Source organism: Ranitomeya variabilis, chromosome 1 (genome assembly GCF_051348905.1).
Source record: "Ranitomeya variabilis isolate aRanVar5 chromosome 1, aRanVar5.hap1, whole genome shotgun sequence".
NCBI classification, from domain to species: Eukaryota; Metazoa; Chordata; class Amphibia; order Anura; family Dendrobatidae; genus Ranitomeya; species Ranitomeya variabilis.
This window is the reverse complement of record NC_135232.1, coordinates 826716377-826740957: the sequence shown is the minus strand read 5'-3', so window position 1 is coordinate 826740957 and position 24581 is coordinate 826716377. Positions and strand designations below refer to the sequence as shown.

Genomic DNA, 24581 nt, shown 5'->3' with positions numbered 1-24581 from the left:
ACAGACAAACGTCTAGATAACCACGCCCCTCCGGCTGCTCGACCAATAGCGATCTGACAAGCTGCAGGTAGAGGAAACTGATGAAACTCCGTGTAATGCGACATTTGTGAGTCTGCCTGGTCTGCTGCGTCTTATTTATTGGTGAGCACGATGGCGCCTGCGGGACTGCTGCTCCTCCCGGTCCTGGCTGCAGTGCACCTGTCAGGGGTGGCTGGATGGAATGAGCACGGTAAGAGGAGGCCAGGCCCGGCGTGTGCCCTAATGTGGTGGGTTATTGGATCTCCCAGCCATCACCAGGAGGTATATGTGTGATGGCGGTGGTCCCCCCCCCCCTATAGAGAATGGGGGTCTATTGTCCCCATGTGAGTGGAGCAGCTGCGCATGCGGGACCTCCTCTTCACCCCCTCACTATAGGGCTGGTGGTCTCGCCTGTGCGGTGTCACTACGGTCTCCTGAGCACGCAGCCCCGCACCGATCTAGTGTGTGGGTGCGATAGACCCTCACTAGCAGGTACGGACTGGGGCTGAAATTCAGCCCTGGCATTTGAAATCACACAGGCCCCTGCTGCCCCCGTCCCCAAGCACCAGATGGGACATATTACTAATATTACCCTGGATGGAGGAAAGGAAGATTTACTACAAGACCAATATTTCTAATGATTCCCGTGGCTGCTGGGGTAAGTGACGGAGTCAGCCACATCGTGCTCCGTCACAACTCTTAACAGTATGGGGGTCTTGAGAACACAGATTCTATTCACAAAGTAACAGACAAGGCAGCCCATGAGCAGACTGGCCCTTCTGGCATTTGCCTGATGGCCAGTCCGGCCCTGCTTACTAGAGACTTAGCCAGCTATTTCCCCACTGATGGTGTCATGCAGCGTCACATACTGTATGGGTTAGACTGAGCATACTCTACTGACCTGATGTCTTAGAAATGGAAAATAAACCATGATTTGATTTCTTTCAGAGCGGGTATTGCTCAGGGAGATCCAGGCTATCACGTTATATGCCGACAGATACACCAATGGGCGCCGGGCAGCCCCTGTCCCACAGCTGAAATGTGTTGGAGGCAGTGCTGGCTGTGGGACCGCGGTACCGCCGGTGGTGCAGTGCCACAACAGAGGATGGGATGGCATCGATGTCCAGGTGAATTGTCCTCTGTGGAAAGCAAGGGACATGGTTTTGTTTTTAAGCTCTTAACAACATCCGTTGTGTGTGTATAGATTGTGTGAGTGTATAGTTGTGTAGATGTGTGTATGTATAGATATTTGTGTAGATGTGGGTGTATAGATGTGTATAGTTGTGTAGATGGATGTGTGTGTATAGTTGTGTAGATGTGTGTGTGTGTGTGTATGTATAGATATTTGTGTAGGTGTGTGTGTGTATAGATATGTGTATAGTTGTGTAGATGGATGTGTGTGTATAGTTGTGTAGATGGATGTGTGTGTATAGTTGTGTAGATGGATGTGTGTGTATAGTTGTGTAGATGTGTGTGTGTGTGTGTATAGTTGTGTAGATGTGTGTGTGTGTGTATATAGATATGTGTATAGTTGTGTAGATGTGTGTATGTATAGATATTTGTGTAGATGGTAGATGTGTATGTGTGCGTGTGTAGATGGTAGATGTAGATGTGTGTGTATAGATGTGTATAGTTGTGTAGATGGATGTGTGTGTATTGATATGTATAGTTGTGTAGGTGTGTGTGTGTGTATGTATAGATATTTGTGTAGGTGTATGTGTGTATAGATGTGTATAGTTGTGTAGATATGTGTGTGTGTGTGTGTGTGTGTGTATAGATATTTGTGTAGATGTGTATGTGTGAGTGTATAGATATGTGTATAAGTGTGTAGATGTGTGTATAGTTGTGTAGGGGTGTGTGTGTATGTATAGATATTTGTGTAGGTGTGTGTGTTTGTGTATAGACATCATGGGACATGTTTTTGTGTGTATATATGTGTACCACAGTACTGCGGACGGGTGGTAAAAATGCACTATGGGTAAGCTTTACCAAATATTCTTGCCTTTGTGGTTTGTCTTAATGGTCATTACGGTTTATACCATATGCACTTTGTTACCATTTTGACATCCCGGGTTTCTTTAGGACCCATTCACTCCACTGCTATTTCTCTACCCGCAGCCTGATGCTATTCCGCTCTACCACTCATTCTTGCTTGAGTACTTTCCTCTTTTTATTTGATCCCTCCATGTCTCATGTTTACACTCTTGATTCACATCTTTTTTGTAACATGTATTCATTTTTGAATAAAATTTCCATTATTTTTATATACCTCCTTTGAGTGTTGTTTTGGATACTTTGTATCCGCTCTTTAGGCTGTACCTATAAAGGTGTTGTCTGAGAATTAAAGGGGATGTCCACTACATTGCCCTTTGTCAATGTCTGTTTCCTCCTTATAAAATGATAACACTTACTTTAAACTCCTCTCCAGTGTCGGCACTGGTTCTGCTGGGAATCGCGTGAACTTGTTCACTGCTGCTCTCTAACTTCATCTGGATATACAGGTGCTTCTCACTAAATTAGAATATCATCAAAAAGTTAATTTATTTCAGTTCTTCAATACAAAAAGTGAAACTCATATATTATATAAAGTCGTTACACACAGAGTGATCTATTTCAAGAGTTTATTTCTGTTAATGTTGAAGATTATGGCTTACAGCCAATGAAAACCCAAAAGTCATTATCTCAGTAAATTAGAATAATTAACAAAAAATACCTGCAAAGGCTTCCTAAGTGTTTAAAAAAGGTCCCTTAGTCTGTTTCAGTAGGCTCCACAATCATGGGGAAGGCTGCTGACTTGACAGATGTCCAGAAGGCAGTCACTGACAGACTCCATAAGGAGGGTAAGCACTTGTATGTGTTTCATCTGAAGGAGAGAAGGGTGAAAGGCCTCTGATTGGCCACAGAGATTGCGTGACATAACAATGTCACACTATCCCCGAGAACCAGTGGCGACATAGCCAGAACAGCACTGACACTGGAGGTGAGTAGAAATGTTATTTTACTGGGGGAAAACATAGGAATTGAGAAGGGGTTGTCCGAGTAGTGGACAACCCATTTAAAGAGATTGTCTGATTTAAAAAAAAATGTTTGAGTTATTAAAAATCAAACAAATCGAAAATTACATACCCTACCCAGACCTTGTCCTGGCCCCTGCTGTTTGGCTGCAGCGTAATATGCTGCGGGGAGATTGGACTGTCTTGACTGTGACAGGTCCCCTTTGACACCTGCTCTTTCAGAAAGATTAAGCCATTCCACAGTCTCTAAAGATTAGAAGCTTTGTTAAACTTAATAAATTCATTTAATTTCTTAAAACGTACATGTTATCTGCCCATACACTTTTATTAGTTAATAGTTTGCCTAGCGTTGTTTGGTTAGTATGTCATGGGGTTGTCCAGTGAATACATAACTTATTGATAGTTTGTGTCCGACTGTTGGGACTGTCACTGATCTGCAGAGCAGGACACTTATATCATTAGATTGCATATGTGCGACCTGTTCTCCGTTCAGTCCCTTTGCAGTTGAGTGGCTCTGTTTTTGGCTTTTCCCGGCAGCCCCATAGAGATTAATTGAGTGGCCGTCAGACATCCCACCTGCCGCTCCATTTTAGAATGAAGCTAAAAGTTCCCCTTTGGGGATAAAATTTTCTGTTGTTCGGGTCCCACTGTACAGTAAGTTACTACCTGATATGTGATGGCATGTTTTCCACAGAAAGTCCCTATAAAGGGAATCTGTGTCATTGCTTGGTTTCGGTGATCTCTTGCTACGTGGTGTTTTCCTACCTCTTGAACCACAGCCCAATTCGTCTCTGTCCAAATACTGATGGTTCTTTTGTCCTTGCTTTCCTTTTCTTAGTTTGCTTCACTCCAGGTGTTTTCCCATTTTCTCTTTTGTTCTATCCTACCACATTCTGGGATGGGCTTTCTATAAATCACCTGTCACTGACTTTCTTTGCTAGCTATATTTCTATGTAAATGGTGATAGGACTTCCAGCTCCTCAAAGAGGTTGTCCGCTACTTTTACATTGATGGGCTATCCTCCCCTGAATGACCTTAGATTGGGGCTGGTCAATGGGATGCGTCTAGGTCCCCAAAAATTATGGCATCCTCGACTTTCAGGATATCTCCCCACCTCGGGGTCCCAGGTGGGAGATAATAATGCCATATTTCCTCTCATGATTTTGGCTTTGAACAGGTAGGAACCTGCGCATATATCTTTATCCATCTGTCTGATATTAATTTGGAGCTGATTCCCAGGCCGCCCTTTAATTTTGGTAAATGTGTTACAACACTGAAAATGTTTCTCCTATAACTGTAGGATCTACACTGCTCAAAAACAAAAAAAGAAAAACAATATTCATAACTATTCGTTTCATTTCATAAATCCACCCCCCAACATAGAAGAGGATTCTTTACTGTTAGGGCAGTGAGAATCTGGAATTCCTTGACTGAGGAGGTGGTGATGGTGAACTCAGTCGAGGGGTTCAAGAGAGGCCTGGATGTCTTCCTGGAGTGTAACAATATTGTAACTTACAGTTATTAGGTTCTTTAGAAGGACGTAGGTCTGGGGATTTATTCTGACGGAATATAGGCTGATTTGGATGGACAAATGTCTGTTTTCGGCCTTGCTAACTAACTGGACTTTGTTGCCACAATGTTTGATACTCTTGGCCAAATGTGGTTTTGAAAAGAGGAAACTTATTTCTCCAGGCAAGAATTGTCATACCCCCCTTGTATGCACTGAGCCCTAGACTTCTTGTCTGATCTTCACCAGATAACCCACTTCAATTACTTGTTCCTTTTCCATGTTATAATTTAGCCATGCTTCAGTGTTAAATAAAAGGGTGACATATGGCAACAATAATTTTCATTGATGCACTTAATATGTCAGTCCCTTGAGTGAATATTAGTAACAATTGGTATTCCTTTGCCTAATTTATATTGAAGAAGTAAAGTATACCGCTCAGAATACAGTTTTTTCCAATGTAAGTCAGTAGCAGATACTTGGAACTGTATGTATTTTGACAATTCCCACTAGATATCATTAGCAAACCCTAACATAGTCCATTAAGGATTGTGCAGTGATTATGTGATATCTCTGTTTGAAATTCCAGTGGGAATGCAAGGTTGACATGGACAATGCTTACAGATTTGGGAAAGTAGAAGTGAACTGTGAGGGCTTTGATTACCCTGAAGACCCATACATCCTGCGTGGCTCTTGTGGGCTGGAGTACACTCTAGAGCTCACCGAGGAAGGACGAAAGAGATCTCAAAGTGGCTACAGTTCTACAGGATTTGGCTCTGGATTTTACCAAGACAAATCAAGTGGCTGGAACACGCAGCATTCCTCCGATGGCACCAGTGGAGTCATCGTCTTTGTGGTCATCCTGGGGCTGGCTTATGGCGTGTACAAGTTGTTTCTGAACGGGCCTTCTAGCCAGCAACATCATCCTGACACAGATCATTATGGACAAGAGCACCAAAGCTACAGCCAGGCCAGTGCACCTCCGCCTCCAGGTTTCAAATCCGACTTCACTGGTAAAAGCCTTCATTTATTTAAATTTTTCTGTTCTGGAAAATTTGAAAACAAATTAGGAAAGGAACCCTTTAGATTTGACTATACATTTCAGATGTACATTCACCTTACCTGGTGCCTTCCTTTATATTACCTATGGTTCCCCCAGGCGGAGGAAGGGCAGGGAGGTTCAGACTTCTCCCAACACTTTCCATGTTGCTGTAATGGGCATTTTTGACAAAAAGAGAAGTGACAACATAATGGAGAAACAGATGCAGTGGCAGCATAAATGAAGGATCCAAGTATAGTGACACACCAGAAATGCATAGTCAAATGTAATATCAGGGGTGGAGTATCCCCTTAACTAAAAACTTGTAAAAGCTAAGTAAAGCAAATGACAAAGTTAATCAACATTTTATGTAGTTTCTTTAAAGGTTTGTCCACTACTAGGACAACCCCTTCTTAAACTAAATGTGTGGCCCCAATAATATAATAAAGCCTATACCCACCTCCTGTGGCTGCTTCGTTCCAGCGGTGTGACACGTGATTCCATGGCGCCCCATCAGTGCTGGCTTCACGGTTCCCGCTTTCGTACCAACTGAACATGGAGAGGAAGTCCAGGATGAACTGCAGCTGACTCCTACTTCCTCTTCATATTCAGTTTGTACGAAGGTGGGGACAGTGACTCCAGCGCCGATTGGGCGCCATGGGATCACGTGTCACAACACCGCATCACAGGCCCTGGGAGAGCGAGTGCCTACACCGTGAGAACACTGCCGGCACGGAGGTGAGTATAGGCTTTATTATTTTATTGGGGCCGAATATTTAGTTTAAGAAGGGGTTATCCTAGCAGTGGACAACCTGTTTAAGAGGGTTTTTTTTATTTTTGATATTGATGACCTTCTTCAGAGCAAGCTGTCTGTATAATTCTAACAGAGTTTATCTTGTTCAGGTGCTTCATCTGGATTTGGTAACTTTGGAGGTGCATCATCCTTTGGCAGACAAGCCGGTCAAGGACCTGGTTTTTGGACTGGTTTAGGAACTGGCGGTGTACTTGGCTACCTGTTTGGCAATCAGAGGTCAGTATTGGTTAACTTATGTCTATATAAAATAGAGCAATTCACCCCAAAACTGGCAACCTGCCATGTCTGATAACACTATTGATCTGCAGATATAGGATTAATCTGCAAATTAATACCATTATGAAAGTGCCTGGCCACAGTGCTGAAAGTGTGGCACATGGGAGGAAATTAACTTTATTTCTCCCGGGAGCCACTAGAGCACTTAGTCACCCCTCACAGCATGGTGAGTGGCAGGTGTAACCCACCCCAGCACTGACTGACAGCCAGCTCTGTACTGATGCACTGCAGGTCTGGACTTTGACTGGGCCATTCAAACACATGAATATGCTTTGATTTAAACAATTCCACTGTCGCCTTAGCAGTATGTTTTAGGGTGGTTGTCCTCTAACAGGTTTTCCCCTGGATGCCCCTGTATTTAAGTTCAACCATCTTCCAATTAACTCTGACAAGCTTCCCTGTCACTGCTGAAGAAAAGCATCTCCACTGCATGATCTTGCCCCCACCATGTTTTTTTTTTAATCATGTATTTTTTTATTAAAGCATATGACACACCATTAACACAGTCCGATACAATTTCCAGACAAATACCGTACATTAGATACATGACCTGATAATGCATTTTTATTTTACTAAACAACACCCTTACCCCCTAACCAACCCCCCTCTCCCTCCCCCCAATCTCTTGCCCATTATCCACCCTTTTAGCCTCACTCAGGGAAGCCCTGGGGATATATTGAAGTATGGACTCCCACTGGGACTCCGACAAGGGCCCCACATCCGCCACCCATTTCTCCTTAATCCTTAACGGATGCTTAAATAAAAGAGTATCCATCAGACCCCTGTACATCGTGGTAATGAACCCCCTCGTACTCCTCCGAGGCCCAATAAGATTCAACAAGCTATCTGACTGCAGGTTCACGCGCGACACCTCATTTTGACAGATTAGGGCGTGTCTCACCTGCAGGTGCTGAAAGAATGGCTTCTGGGTTAAAGGAAACTCAGTCCTAAGTGTCTCGAATGTTTTAATAACATCTCCATCAAGCAACTGAGACACAAACCAAATGCCAATGCGCCTCCACTGACCGAACCCCCGCAATCTCGTAAGCTCTGCCAACCTAGGTTCAAACCAAATTGGCGTATATCTCGTAAATTCCGTTACTCCCCTCCATTGCTTAATTTTCTGCCATACTTTCCCCATCGCCCCCACCCTGTTTGACGATGGTGATGGTGTTTTCAAGGTAATGTGCAGTTTTAGCTTTCCACTACATATAGCGTTTTGCCTGTATCCCAAAAAGTTAAACTTTGGTCTCATCTGACCAAAGCACCCTCTTCCACATGCTCGCTGTGTCACCTATATGGCAAACAGGACTCCTGGTTTTCCTCCTATCTCTCTGACCACTCCTTCACTGTATCTTTTGCTGGTTCCTCCTCCTCTCACCTTCCCCTTACTGTTGGGGTCCCTCAAGGATAAGTCCTAGGCCTCCTCCTCTTCTCTTTGTTTGTCGAATAGGAGCAGTATACAATCAGTAGATTTGGTTTCCAGTACCATCTCTATGCTGATGAAACCCAATTATACACTTCTTCTCCTGATATCACGCCTGCCTTTTTAGAAAACACCAGTGATTGTCTTACCACTATTTCTAACATCATATCCTCAGTGTGTGGTTCCACCATTACTCCCAAGCAACATGCCCACTGCTTTGGGGTCATACTTCATTCCGAGCTTTCTTTCACCCCCCACATCCGATCATTGGCTCACTCTTCTCATCTGCATCTCAAAAACATTTCTAGAATCGCCCTTTTCTTTCGACGCTGCAAAAACTCTTACTGTTTCACTCATTCATTCTTGTCTGGACTATTGTAACTCTCTACTAATCGGCCTCCCTCTTGCCAAACTCTCCCCGCTCCAGTCTGTCCTGAATGCTGCAGCCAGGATCATATTCCTCACCAACCGTTACACCAATGCCTCTACCTTGTGCCAGTCATTACACTGGTTACCTATCCTCTCCAGAATCCAGTACAAAACTATTGCTCTCATCCACAAAGCACCCCATGGCTCAGCGCCACCCTACATCTCCTCTCTGGTCTCAGCCTACCATCTTACCCGTGCTCTCCGTTCTTCTAATGACCTGAGGTTAGCATCCTCAATAATCAGAACCTCCCACTCCCGTCTCCAAGACTTTTCACGTGGTTCGCCAATTCTTTGGAATGCACTACCCAGGTTAATACGATTAGTCCCCAATCCCCACAATTTTAAGCGTGCCCTAAAACGCATTTGTTCAGACTGGCCTACCACCTCAACGCATTAACCTAACTATCTGTGTGGCCCATTCAAAAAACTTCAACCATAATCAGGTTCCTCACATCATGTTCTCATACACTTTATCCAGTTAATAGCCCTCTGTGTCTGTACTGTTACATATTTAGGCTGATAACTGGTTCATGCAGCTTTACATGAACACTTGATCCTTACACTATGGCTGGTCCGAACAACAAAAGCAATTGTTACCATCCACCTCTCGTGTCTCCCCTTTTTCCTCATAGTTTGTAAGCTTGGGAGCAGGGCCCTCATTCCTCTTGGTATCTGTTTTATACTGTGATTTTTGTTACGCTGTAATGTCTATTGTCTGTACAAATCCCCTCTATAATTTGTAAAGCGCTGCGGAATATGTTGGCGCTATATAAATACAATTATTATTATTAATCTCTAATATTCTCAATCAAACCTCTGAGGCCTTTGAAAAACAGCAGTAGTTATACTGAGAAAAAAATTACATGCTGGTCAACTCAGTTTATTAATTATGTGACTTAAGGAGACAATTGGTCACTCAGGATTTTATTTTGGGGTGTGATACTACAGGGGGCTGAATACAAATGCATGTCACAATTTTAAGATTTATATTTTTAGAATAATTAGAAAACCGTGTATGATGTACTTTACACTTCACAAGTACTTGCTACTTTGTTAGTTTATCACATAAAATCCCAATAAAGTAATGCATGTAATGTCCACCATGCTTCACTGGTGCTTGCAGACATTATTGTAGCAACTTTTGTACTATACGGTGTTTGTATATAATATATTTACATAATGTTTTTTCTCACCTAGAGCTAGAACACACCATTCACCAAGTTCGCCATATTACAACACATGGAGTGGACCTTCTTATTCTGGACCTGTTCATGGTGACTCTCGGCCAAGTTCTGGTGCCAGAACAGCATCAGGTAAGATAATTTGTACAGAATGGGATTCTCATGGGCTGTGACTAATTCCCCTCCCCCAATTCCCACCTGGGAGTTGCTGCAAAATACTATTGGGTTTCAAAACCCTCATCTGTGTATGACCATTTTTTAAAAAGTACCGAACGACCCCTCAACTCTGGAGTATGAATACATTTTTTTTTATTAAAGTGTTTACTCTTTACTGCCCGATAACAATTAACTTCCTCTTTAAAATATCACGTACATGTGCGTCATGTCTGGTCCAAGTGTATAGAGTGGACTCTAGAGCTGAATTGGCTCCACACAGGGCAGGTAGGCCACAGATCACAACTTGCTACAGTCACTGCTTTTTAACCATTGAAATGCTGCTGTCCATCTCTGGCATGGCATTTAAGTGGTGCATCTGCAAAGCACAATCATTCCGCTGCTTGTCAGCCGTGACGTAACTGTGGAAAGCCTATAGATTGCCAAGGCAGCCAGGAGCCTATATACTACAGTATAGGCAAATCCTGGTTTGTGTCCCCAAGGGGTGCTAACAAATTAGGTAAAGTTTATTTGGAAAAAAAAAAACTATTTATAAATAGAAAAATGACTAAAGTTTAAACCACCCTCCTCCTCCCAACTTAAAAATAGTGTTTGGATCATTTGGAAAAGTCTATTAAAAGTTAATGCATACAGTAAATTCTATATAACGTAAGAAAGGCCAGAATTGCTGTTTTTGTTGCTGCATTTACTCTAACAAAAGCTACAAAAAGTGATGAAAACATTATCTGTACCCTCAAAAAGTATTTATAAAAGGGAGCCTAAGAAGGTAAAATGATTAAATGGGAGTTTTAAATATAGAAAGCCTACAAAATTACTCCCATACGAGACATATATAATGGATAAATAAATAAATATTGAAAATTACATGACCATTACATTACTACAAGACTATATGAAATCAGTTATTTATTCATTAAATGTCGCATATGGGAGTAATTTTCACATAGGTTCATCAATGGAAAAACATTTTTTTTTTCCCGTTTCACCCATTTTTCAGTACAAATGGAAAAATGAATAGTGTAATTCAAAACTACAATTCTTCCTTTCCCCAAAAAAACAAGACCTCATATGTCCTGTCGATGGAAAAAATAAAGTTATGACCCTTGGAAGTGTAGGAAAAACGAAAAATTGATCGACTGGGAAGAGGTTAACATTGGGTGTAGTCTGGATAGTCACTACTGGCTTTCTGTGGTGCATACTAAGCACTGATGGGGCTGAAGAATATAAATCCATCACTCTTCTATTTCCTGCTGCACCTCTTCTGGCTATTAATTACAGGAGACACTGGAACTGGAGTACGTACAATATGAGACATTAGGGCTGCAGCATATACATAAAAGGAGACACTGGGGCTGGAGTATATACAATGTGAGACATTAGGGCTGCAGCATATACATCCCAGGAGACACTGGGGCTGGAGTATATACAATATGAGACATTAGGGCTGCAGCATATACATCCCAGGAGACACCGGGGCTGGAGTATGTACAATATGAGACATTAGGGCTGCAGCATATACATAAAAGGAGACACTGGGGCTGGAGTATATACAATGTGAGACATTAGGGCTGCAGCATATACATCCCAGGAGACACTGGGGCTGGAGTATGTACAATATGAGACATTAGGGCTGCAGCATATACATCCCAGGAGACACCGGGGCTGGAGTATGTACAATATGAGACATTAGGGCTGCAGCATATACATAAAAGGAGACACTGGGGCTGGAGTATATACAATGTGAGACATTAGGGCTGCAGCATATACATCCCAGGAGACACTGGGGCTGGAGTATGTACAATATGAGACATTAGGGCTGCAGCATATACATAAAAGGAGACACTGGGGCTGGAGTATATACAATATGAGACATTAGGGCTGCAGCATATACATAAAAGGAGACACTGGGGCTGGAGTATATACAATGTGAGACATTAGGGCTGCAGCATATACATCCCAGGAGACACTGGGGCTGGAGTATATACAATATGAGACATTAGGGCTGCAGCATATACATCCCAGGAGACACCGGGGCTGGAGTATGTACAATATGAGACATTAGGGCTGCAGCATATACATAAAAGGAGACACTGGGGCTGGAGTATATACAATGTGAGACATTAGGGCTGCAGCATATACATCCCAGGAGACACTGGGGCTGGAGTATGTACAATATGAGACATTAGGGCTGCAGCATATACATCCCAGGAGACACCGGGGCTGGAGTATGTACAATATGAGACATTAGGGCTGCAGCATATACATAAAAGGAGACACTGGGGCTGGAGTATATACAATATGAGACATTAGGGCTGCAGCATATACATCCCAGGAGACACTGGGGCTGGAGTATATACAATATGAGACATTAGGGCTGCAGCATATACATCCCAGGAGACACTGGGGCTGGAGTATGTACAATGTGAGACATTAGGGCTGCAGCATATACATCCCAGGAGACACTGGGGCTGGAGTATATACAATGTGAGACATTAGGGCTGCAGCATATACATAAAAGGAGACACTGGGGCTGGAGTATATACAATGTGAGACATTAGGGCTGCAGCATATACATCCCAGGAGACACTGGGGCTGGAGTATATACAATGTGAGACATTAGGGCTGCAGCATATACATCCCAGGAGACACTGGGGCTGGAGTATGTACAATGTGAGACATTAGGGCTGCAGCATATACATCCCAGGAGACACTGGGGCTGGAGTATATACAATGTGAGACATTAGGGCTGCAGCATATACATAAAAGGAGACACTGGGGCTGGAGTATATACAATGTGAGACATTAGGGCTGCAGCATATACATAAAAGGAGACACTGGGGCTGGAGTATATACAATGTGAGACATTAGGGCTGCAGCATATACATCCCAGGAGACACTGGGGCTGGAGTATATACAATGTGAGACATTAGGGCTGCAGCATATACATCCCAGGAGACACCGGGGCTGGAGTATGTACAATATGAGACATTAGGGCTGCAGCATATACATAAAAGGAGACACTGGGGCTGGAGTATATACAATGTGAGACATTAGGGCTGCAGCATATACATCCCAGGAGACACCGGGGCTGGAGTATGTACAATATGAGACATTAGGGCTGCAGCATATACATAAAAGGAGACACTGGGGCTGGAGTATATACAATGTGAGACATTAGGGCTGCAGCATATACATCCCAGGAGACACTGGGGCTGGAGTATATACAATATGAGACATTAGGGCTGCAGCATATACATCCCAGGAGACACTGGGGCTGGAGTATGTACAATGTGAGACATTAGGGCTGCAGCATATACATCCCAGGAGACACTGGGGCTGGAGTATATACAATATGAGACATTAGGGCTGCAGCATATACATCCCAGGAGACACTGGGGCTGGAGTATATACAATATGAGACATTAGGGCTGCAGCATATACATAAAAGGAGACACTGGGGCTGGAGTATATACAATGTGAGACATTAGGGCTGCAGCATATACATCCCAGGAGACACTGGGGCTGGAGTATATACAATATGAGACATTAGGGCTGCAGCATATACATCCCAGGAGACACTGGGGCTGGAGTATATACAATATGAGACATTAGGGCTGCAGCATATACATAAAAGGAGACACTGGGGCTGGAGTATATACAATGTGAGACATTAGGGCTGCAGCATATACATCCCAGGAGACACTGGGGCTGGAGTATATACAATGTGAGACATTAGGGCTGCAGCATATACATCCCAGGAGACACTGGGGCTGGAGTATATACAATATGAGACATTAGGGCTGCAGCATATACATCCCAGGAGACACTGGGGCTGGAGTATATACAATGTGAGACATTAGGGCTGCAGCATATACATCCCAGGAGACACTGGGGCTGGAGTATGTACAATATGAGACATTAGGGCTGCAGCATATACATCCCAGGAGACACTGGGGCTGGAGTATATACAATATGAGACATTAGGGCTGCAGCATATACATAAAAGGAGACACTGGGGCTGGAGTATATACAATGTGAGACATTAGGGCTGCAGCATATACATCCCAGGAGACACTGGGGCTGGAGTATATACAATATGAGACATTAGGGCTGCAGCATATACATCCCAGGAGACACTGGGGCTGGAGTATATACAATGTGAGACATTAGGGCTGCAGCATATACATCCCAGGAGACACTGGGGCTGGAGTATATACAATATGAGACATTAGGGCTGCAGCATATACATAAAAGGAGACACTGGGGCTGGAGTATATACAATGTGAGACATTAGGGCTGCAGCATATACATCCCAGGAGACACCGGGGCTGGAGTATGTACAATATGAGACATTAGGGCTGCAGCATATACATAAAAGGAGACACTGGGGCTGGAGTATATACAATGTGAGACATTAGGGCTGCAGCATATACATCCCAGGAGACACTGGGGCTGGAGTATATACAATATGAGACATTAGGGCTGCAGCATATACATCCCAGGAGACACTGGGGCTGGAGTATATACAATATGAGACATTAGGGCTGCAGCATATACATAAAAGGAGACACTGGGGCTGGAGTATATACAATGTGAGACATTAGGGCTGCAGCATATACATCCCAGGAGACACTGGGGCTGGAGTATATACAATGTGAGACATTAGGGCTGCAGCATATACATAAAAGGAGACACTGGGGCTGGAGTATATACAATGTGAGACATTAGGGCTGCAGCATATACATCCCAGGAGACACTGGGGCTGGAGTATATACAATATGAGACATTAGGGCTGCAGCATATACATCCCAGGAGACACTGGGGCTGGAGTATATACAATATGAGACATTAGGGCTGCAGCATATACATCCCAGGAGACACTGGGGCTGGAGTATATACAATATGAGACATTAGGGCTGCAGCATATACATAAAAGGAGACACTGGGGCTGGAGTATATACAATGTGAGACATTAGGGCTGCAGCATATACATCCCAGGAGACACTGGGGCTGGAGTATATACAATGTGAGACATTAGGGCTGCAGCATATACATAAAAGGAGACACTGGGGCTGGAGTATATACAATGTGAGACATTAGGGCTGCAGCATATACATCCCAGGAGACACTGGGGCTGGAGTATATACAATATGAGACATTAGGGCTGCAGCATATACATCCCAGGAGACACTGGGGCTGGAGTATATACAATATGAGACATTAGGGCTGCAGCATATACATCCCAGGAGACACTGGGGCTGGAGTATATACAATATGAGACATTAGGGCTGCAGCATATACATAAAAGGAGACCCTGGGGCTGGAGTATATACAATATGAGACATTAGGGCTGCAGCATATACATAAAAGGAGACACTAGGGCTGCAGCATATACATAAAAGGGGACATTGGGGCTGGAGTATATACAATGTGAGACATTAGGGCTGCAGCATATACATAAAAGGAGACACTGGGGCTGGAGTATATACAATGTGAGACATTAGGGCTGCAGCATATACATAAAATGGGACACTGGGGCTGGAGTATATACAATGTGAGACATTAGGGCTGCAGCATATACATCACAGGATACACCAGGGCTGGAATATATACAATACTAGATGGTGGCCCGATTCTAACGCATCGGGTATTCTAGAATATGCATGTCCACGTAGTATATTGCCCAGTTACGTAGTATATTGCCCAGCCACATAGTATATTGCCCAGTCACGTAGTATACAGCACAGAGCCAAGTAGTATCTTGCACAGCGAAGTAGTATACAGCACAGAGCCACGTAGTATATTGGCCAGTCACGTAGTATATTGCCCAGCGACGTAGTATATTGCTCAGCGCCGTAGTATATTGCCCAGTGAGAATAGGAAAAATGGTGTGCACTCAGGTCGTGGGATAGTGAGGTGCTGGTAAACTGACCGTGTGGTCAAGTCTAACATAGAAAAAAAATTACCGCACACTCAATATTGATATAATGCAGAAAAAAGGTTTATGCCAATTTTATTCAGGAAAAAACAAAATGATAGTTCGCTCAGAGCCTCCCCTCTGGAACGTGCAGCAAGGTGCGGGATGCGCCGCTTACCCATATAGGACCCACACCAGGTCCATGAAGTACACGACCCTTTCTGAATAAATTCTTTGGGATAATAGCCCTAACTGGCCTTCCACTAAGGTTTTGTTCTCTGTATCAGGGATCGTTTGGTCCTCGTTTACTACTGCCACCTTGTATACATACATTCCTAAGGACTAGAGTAACCCCATGAATAAGACCCGGGAGGGTCGAAACGTCGGGTTCTACTCTATCACTGTGGCGAACTATCATTTTGTTTTTTCCTGAATAAAATTGGCATAAACCTTTTTTCTGCAGTATATTGCCCAGTGACGTAGTATATTGCCCAGTCACGTAGTATATTGCCCAGCGACTTAGTATATTGCCCAGTCATGCAGTATATTGCCCAGTCACGTAGTATATTGGCCCAGTCACGCAGTATATTGGCCCAGTCACGTAGTATATTGCTCAGCGCCGTAGTATATTGCCCAGTTACGTAGTATATTGCCCAGTGACGTAGTATATTGGCCAGTCACGTAGTATATTGGCCAGTCACGTAGTATATTGCTCAGCGCCGTAGTATATTGCCCAGTTACGTAGTATATTGCCCAGTGACGTAGTATATTGCACAGCCACGTAGTATATTGGCCAGTCACGTAGTATATTGCTCAGCCACGTAGTATATTGCCCAGTTACGTAGTATATTGCCCAGTTACGTAGTATATTGCCCAGTGACGTAGTATACAGCACAGAGCCACGTAGTATATTGGCCAGTCACGTAGTATATTGCCCAGCCATGTTTGTCACAGGTTAAAAAATAAAAAATAAACATATACTCACCTTTCCGAGGGCCCCTTGTAGTCCACGGCAGCTTCCGGTCCCAGGGTTGGTCTGAGCGTAGGACCTGTGATGTGATGACGTCGCGGTCACATGACCGTGTAGTGGTCACATGACTTTGACGTCACGGCAGGTCCTTTCCGCGCAGGCGCGCAGGACTTGTGATGACGTCGCGGTCACATGACCGTAACGTCATGGCAGGTCCTTCTGCCATACCATCTTTGCCACCGCAACCTGCAACGGAAGAAGGCGGGCTGCGCGAGCGGCTCAGCGGACTACAGAGGGTGAGTATAGCAGGTTTTGTTTTTTTTTAATTATTTTTACCATTACATTTTGTACTATTGATGCCGCATAGGCAGCGTCAATAGTACAAAGTTGGGGACACCCAGGGTTAATAGCGGCGGTAACGGAGTGCGTTACCCGCGGCATAATGCGGTCCGTTACTGAGTGCGGGGAGTAAGGAGCTGCCATTTTTTTTCGGACTGCGCGCGTCGCTGATTGGTCGCGGCAGCCATGACAGGCAGCTGGCGAGACCAATCAGCGAACGAATAACCGCGACAGACAGAAGGACAGACAGAAAGACGGAAGTACCCTTAGACAATTGTATATGCAGCAGCCTCAATGTCTCATCTACTATATATCACAGGAGAAACTGGGGCTGGAGCATATACAAAATATGTTGGAGCTGGAGCATATACAAAATATGTTGGAGCTGGAGCATATACAAAATATGTTGGAGCTGGAGCATATACAAAATATGTTGGAGCTGGAGCATATACAAAATATGTTGGAGCTGGAGCATATACAAAATATGTTGGAGCTGGAGCATATACAAAATATGTTGGAGCTGGAGCATATACAAAATATGTTGGAGCTGGAGCATATACATCACAGGAGAAACTGGGGCTGCCGCTGCTGTCATCTGTGGGATAAGAGTGCACTGGCCTTCATTGAGACGTAATTCTGTATTGCGTACTCACAGTGCAAGGAATCAATATGCTGTTGGACAGCAAAACGAGGCTGCTGGTCCGAGCATTGCGGTCCCAGGGAGTCTGCCCGGGTTAGGAGGTTCCTTTTTTTTTTTTTTATGTTATTAGCCACGTAATGTGATTGTGGGGTGCTGATGGGTTACCATTGCAGTCAGGGGGCATAACAATGGCCCCTAGGTCTGTGATCTTGGGCTTTGTCAGAGATTAAAAGACAAATAAAAAAATATGCACTGTATGTGTGAGGCTGGATGTGACACAATTGTTTGCCGGCGGCGCACCGCGCATGTGCCACAACAGCATTTGATGATCGGTATCCCTATTTAAAGACAGTACATTGCATTGCTTTTTGGCACGACCCCCGACGCAGAACGCGTGTTGGGGCTGCATACACTGTGTCCCCAAATGGAGATTATGGGTGAGAGCAGCTTTTAGCATGGTTCAGGGTGATTTTGTTCCCTTAAAGTGATACACACGTTTATTTTCCTTTGGTTACATGACTCTTGTGGTGAGTTTCCTTCTCATTTTATGCTGCACCTTTATTTGATCTACTATTCTTTCTATTACTTTTTGGTGGGAAGCATGAGATGGTGTGTGTGTCTGTCTCCATTGAGCTTCATAGTTATATGGAAACCATTATTGATTATACGCACTAGCACTTTTAATCATTCTGTTGCTACTTCCTGCTCTTTCCTACCACTATAATATAGGTGGACTCTGTTTGTTACATCTGTCATATCATTTATCCAACTTTGTCTTTGATTTAATTACTATGTTCTTGTGCTTTTACGTTTTTTTTTTTAAATACATTTTGATACTATTTTATTTTGGGATATTTTTTGCTCTTTTTTTCTTTTTGGTATGGTTATGTTATGGAAGTGTCCTGAGCTATTATAGCCCCCATCACCACTTTGTATTGGGTGTGACTGTCAAAAAATATGGTTTCTGTTCTGAAAATATTGTTCATAACAGGCGGTAGCAGCTTATTTCCAGAACAAAAGGATCAGACTCCCCGGCTCCTTATCTCCCCCAACAATCTTCTGTCCGGTGCACACATACATTACACTTCTGGCCAAACCAATCGATTGTTAGTCTAATGTTTAAGGGGGCCTTACAGTCCTAGGTGCCTGGTGAGAGGGAAACCCCAGCAAGATCCCTTTAAAATTTAAAGCTAGGTTCACACTCTTTGATGCTCTTTTTTATGCTAGTTTTCAGCTGAATTTGACACTACCAGCTACGTCTGAGACTTCAGAAATCTCATGCACACAACTTATATTTTTTGTCATCGGGATTTTCCCCTTTTTTTGGGGGGGGGGGGATATAGAGTATGTCACTTCTTTCAGCGTTTTTCAACCATTGAATTGAATGGAAAAAAATCCACCAAAACCGCCGCAAATAACAGCTTCTTTTCTGCCAAGTACTCAGGTTTTGCTGTAGAAAGAAATGCTGCAAAAATGCCCAGTGTGAACTTCGCCTTAAGGAGCACCTTGATAGGCCCAAGTCAGAAATGAGGCGCTGAGTCCTGGTGACACGTCACTAATCACTGCCAGCTACAGGGCAACACGGGCGTAGTTACCATGTGACATAAAGAGGTGACTGTTCTCCCACTTCTTATTTCTATGTAATATTCTGGGCATATTTTCTATATCCGTAGCTATTAGCACCCTCTATTACACAGACCTGCAGGTGACTGGGCACTGGATTTGTAGAAAGTACTTTTTGGTGACTAACAGTCCACTGCTGCTCTCTGCAGTGAAGATAATGGTATTTTAGCTGCATGAGCATTTCTAGAGAGGCGGCTACATGGCACATGTCATTACAGGTCACTGCACCCATCAGCTGGCCCACAACCAAAGTCTGCCTGTCCCTGCTGTTTGAACAGCTTGGAGAAAACAAATAAGAGAACCCTGCTATAGAAAAAAATCTAGGGCATCTTAAGAAATAGGCTCCGCTTTGAGCACCACTGCAAATATGGGAGTGTTGGCTGTTGTAGGCTCTCCCTGGAGACTGGCGTAATGCGTTATAGTCCTGGCCAAGAAGTAACTACACCCAGAAGGCAATGTACTACAAAGAAATGTATTGGTAGAGATATGGTGCCTGATCGTTCCAGGAACATCTTTTAGGCCTCTTTCACACTTCCGTCTTTGAGCTCCCGTCGAAATCCGTCGATTTTTGAAAAAAACAGGATCCAGCAAATTTTTCTGCTGGATCCTGTTTTTTCCCATAGACTTATATTAGCGACAGATTGTGACGGATGGCCATCCACTTCATCCGTCGGAAAATTGCTGTCCGTCGGGCGGGGACAACGCACAGAGGAACGTTTTTTCTGTACGTCGGAAAATTGCTCAGCGACGGATCCTGCGGTGCCAGTCGTTGGCTATAATGGAAGCCTATGGACGCAGGATCTGTCGCTGACTGTCAAAAGCTGGAATCCAGCGACGGGTTCCGTCTTTTTGAAATTGAGCATGCGAGGAAGAATTTCCAGTCAGGAAAATTCTCGCTCTCTCTTTTTACTATTGATGCTGCCTATGCAGCATCAATAGTAACAAGATATAATGTTAAAAAAAAAAAAATCGCAATATTCTTACCTTCCGGCGTCCCGCGCAGCGTTACTGATGCTCGTGATGCTCCCGGCAGCTGGTGTTCCCAGTAATGCATTGCGAAATGACCTGATGATGTCGCGAGACCGCTACGTCAGAGGTCATTGCACGCAAGGCATTACTGGGAACGCCAGCTGCCGGGAGCATCACGAGCATCAGTAACGCTGCACGGGACTCCGGAAGGTAAGAATATTGCGATTTTTTTTTTTTTTTTTTTTTTTAATTATTTTTAACTTGTGTTGTGTATGCGTTTTCACAGCGGAAAACCGCTGTGAAGACGCATACACGACAGGTGCACATAGCCTCGACAGGTCCGTCAGAAAAACGGGCCCAGTGCACCCGTTTTTTACAATCTGCATAGGATCCGTCATTTCAACATTTTGACGGATCCTGTGCAGATTGTAAAAACGGAATTGTGAAAGAAGCCTCATTGAAACAAGCCATCCAGTAAATGATACATCACTGGAATCGGGGTCTCCGCCCCTACATCATGCTGCTCTCAGGTTAAATAGCGAAAACTTGCGGACAGATTCCCATTAAATAAAAGCACACACCTACTGGACACTTGGTCCTCCATTTGGTCACAGATGACAGTAGACAGGTACTGAGTGTTGGGGGACCACTGACTAATGTGCTGCAGTGGTCACATTGTGTCTGAGACAGAAGAAAGAGCTAGGAGACCACCAGCTTACAAGGAACATATCCACTGCTGCCAATCATCGGCTGCCTTGGCAACCTGATGCCTCTATCCCCTCCCAGCCAGAAGAATCGAGCATAACGGAGAAGTGGGGGTCTGGGAGATGTGTAGCTTTGTTTTCTTTCCTCTTTATTGTAGGACGATCATAGACCCATTTTTAAACTAATAAAAAGTGGTGGAGAAAAACTTTCATATACACTTTTCAATCCTTAATCTGCCAGGACAATTTTGACCAATTTGAAAGATGCAAAACTTTAATTTTTTCAAATAAAGAAAACATTGACTCCGCCCTCCCCCATATTTTCTGAAAGCAATCTGACAAATAGTGTAATGTATAAATCTAGATGGAAATCAAATCATCAGAACTAAATACACTTAACATAGAAACTGCAACAAGAAGAAGGAGTGGAATTATGGAAATCACAGGATCAATAGACGTGATAAGTATTTTTTCATCTTTTCCATATCATTATCAAAACATCTTTATTTAAACAGTATGGAGTATAAATGTTATGGGCAGAAATACCCACACAGGCATGCGAAGAATGAGGATGTTGTCTAAGGAGTGTTCTGCCATGCTGAATGCACTTGCGTGCCCAAATTACCAAGATCCACTGCTGGCAGCTGCTTTTGCAATTCCCGACCAATGACGTCCCAGGTGTGCTTGATGGGAGACAAGTCCAGAGACTGCAGAGGCCATGGTAGTATGTTTAGGCCTTGCTGGCTGCACACAGTAGCACAAGCAACATGCGGCCTGGCATTATCTTATTGAAAAATGTATTTTGGGAAAACGAAATGGCCGTACCACTGGTTCACGATCAAATCAATGTAACACAGAGTTGTTAGGCTGTGTGCCCACAATGAGGTTTCGACGCAGTGTATTTTCTATTGTTAAAATGTTCTTAAAGTTTCAGCAAAGTGGATGTGATTTACGGAAATCTTACGCCCACTGGGCTTTTGGTTTGTTTTTTACCTCAGAGTAAACGGACGAAGTCAATTTCTCTTGCGACTACGCCCAGTTATAGATTTACCTCATAAAATTGCATTACATGCAGAAAATTAGAAGTTAAAAAAATGCACATGCGTTTTAAGTGCGTTTCCTCTGCAAAAATGCACTAAAAAAACACACATGTAATCCACCTTTGTCTGTATCAATAAAGTTTTGTCAAATACCAGGAAATATCAAAAAGAAAACTGCTATATTTAAAGCATGGCACACCAACAAGAGACAAAAACTGCAGCATCAAAAAAGAGATATATATGCGTGTAATATTATTTAACCTAATAAAAGTCATCGTAGGGACTGAGCCTTAGTGTACCTAGGACGAAGAGTATAGAGGGGACTAGCTCCTATATACTAGGCCATGCCACACCATAATCCCGGGAGTAGGACCAGTGTGGCCTCATCAGATTCTAAGACGGCAGTGGAGGCTGGAATGGAGGTCAGTCCTCTTCAGGGAGGACACTTCTGTCATGAAAGCAATGAGACACGCACACCCATTATAATCTATGGGGCTGCGCACATGTCCCTGTGACCCAGGTCCGGTTTTTATTGTGACCGTCTTGTTCCCCTAACTGACCAGTAATGTGATGTTCTATATGTCATTAAAATAGTATCACACTCCCATTACTTGTCTATTGGAAACACTAGGAGGCTGCCATCTGTTATCCATCCTTATTAGTGGTAGTAATCATTTTTGTTTTTTTTTGCTTTAAGGTTTCGGTGGCACAAAAAGAAGATAAGAAGATAAATGAGTGAGGAATCTTTGACGTGTGAAGAAGAGTGGGATCAGAACTATTATATAAATCTGTGTATTGGAGCGGGTGTTTGTAGGATTTTCTTGGCGTCTTCTTTTTGTACTGTGAAATAGATTAATATATTTTCATGAAGCTTTATGTAAAACCATACTGCTGGCCGCATACATACTGTAAGCTTTTGCTAATTGCTGTGTTTGAAGGTAAAAGACGTTTTAACACTTCAAGAATAATCTGTAGATTTGCTTCATATATTACATTTGCTCTAGTTACTTTAGTTCAGCCATTTGTGACAAACATGAGGTACAGAGTTTATAATTTTCTACACTCCCATTTTTTTTAGCATGAAGGTCACAAGGTTGTGACTTTTTGTGCCCGGCCCAGTAACTTTTCTACAAGAGAACAGAGCTAAGTAAAAATGGGATGGGACCAGTCGCTACCTGACAAATTTACTATGAAAACTGTTAATTATATCAGAAATGTTCTCCAACTCACAGCTGGCATAGATTTCATGCTCTGTTGCACTGACAGCCCAAAGATGCCCAAATTTATTAAAGAAAGGTCCTGTCCCTAATCACTTTTTAGTTTTAAAGTTGACTGCATTTACCTGTATTGTTATGTTTGAGTAATAACTTAAATGGGTATTTCCATCTCCAAGTTCCTATCCCAATATGTAGGGATGTCTAATAATATTGGCAAATACCTCCAATTAGAAATGTAGTACTGGGCGTGGCCTAGCGGGCGATGTAGGAAGACGTGGGTCGGATCTCTCCCTGCTGCTTGAACGGTGATCCGGTCATTTCAGGGGCGCCGCCGAACGCCAAAAACCGGAGGGAGAGCTCCTGAACATCCGAGGAGCGGAGGGTACCGGCCGCACTGCGAGGAAGGCGGGGAATGACCCGTAAGAGGCAGAAGGAGGTCGAGATGGCAGGCAGCACGCGCTCCCAAGATGGCGCCGGCAGCGCTGTGGAAGAGGCGGCAAGGGCTGATGCTGCATACCAGAGGCGGCTTGAAGTGATCGCCAGGCTGGAGCAGTTCGCAAGAACAGAGGACTCAGAGCGTCTGATGATGGGAGCCGGTGGAGAGGTAACAGGAGGAGCGGCAGGCTTAGGGGAGCAGGTGGATGTGAGGTCTGGGGCACAGGCAGAGGGGATTGTAAGCGGAGCCTCCACAACACATATTACAGCACCAACTATGAGGACTGCTCCACTGAATGTGGTGGATGATCTGACCCAGGAACATGCTGCACAAATGGGGTCTGTGAGAGATGAGGGGGCTGGGGAGCCAACCCTGAAAGATATTTTCTCTGCAGTACTATTCTGTAAGACTGCATTGACAACCCTAACTGCCCAGGTGAATGATCTTAAAGGGGAAGTTACCTCTTTTCGCTCGGCTATGCACAAGATGGAAGGGAGAGTTGAAATGCTGGAGGAACGGGTGGGAGGTGCAGAAGATCAAATTGCCGAACTGGCAAAAAGAGAGAAAAAATATGTCCAGCGCATTGCGGGGTTGGAACTTAAAACTGACGATTTGGAGAATCGTTCGCGCTGGAATAATTTGAGAATTGTAGGTGTGCCCGAAAAGACCGAAGGAAACAACCCCACTGACTTTATTGAGACATGGCTGAAAACTAAGGTTGGAGGGAACAGTCTCACTAAATTATTCGCAGTAGAGAGAGCTCACCGGGTGCCGACCAGACCTCTGCCCCCTGGCTCCGTCCCACGGACCTTTCTGGCCAAAATCCTAAATTACAGAGACCGAGATAT

The 24581-nt window shown here is 43.9% G+C and overlaps 1 protein-coding gene across 1 annotated transcript; it reads left to right on the top strand.

Moving 5' to 3' along the window:
* The first annotated feature begins 29 nt into the window (after positions 1 to 29).
* SARAF (store-operated calcium entry associated regulatory factor) lies at positions 30 to 23048 on the top strand. The gene is made up of 6 exons (XM_077275367.1): positions 30 to 229; positions 967 to 1145; positions 5129 to 5552; positions 6482 to 6608; positions 9721 to 9836; positions 22778 to 23048. Exons 1-6 carry the CDS (start codon positions 151 to 153, stop codon positions 22801 to 22803), a joined length of 951 nt encoding a protein of 316 aa, XP_077131482.1. The 5' UTR covers positions 30 to 150; the 3' UTR covers positions 22804 to 23048.
* The last annotated feature ends 1533 nt before the right edge of the window (positions 23049 to 24581 follow it).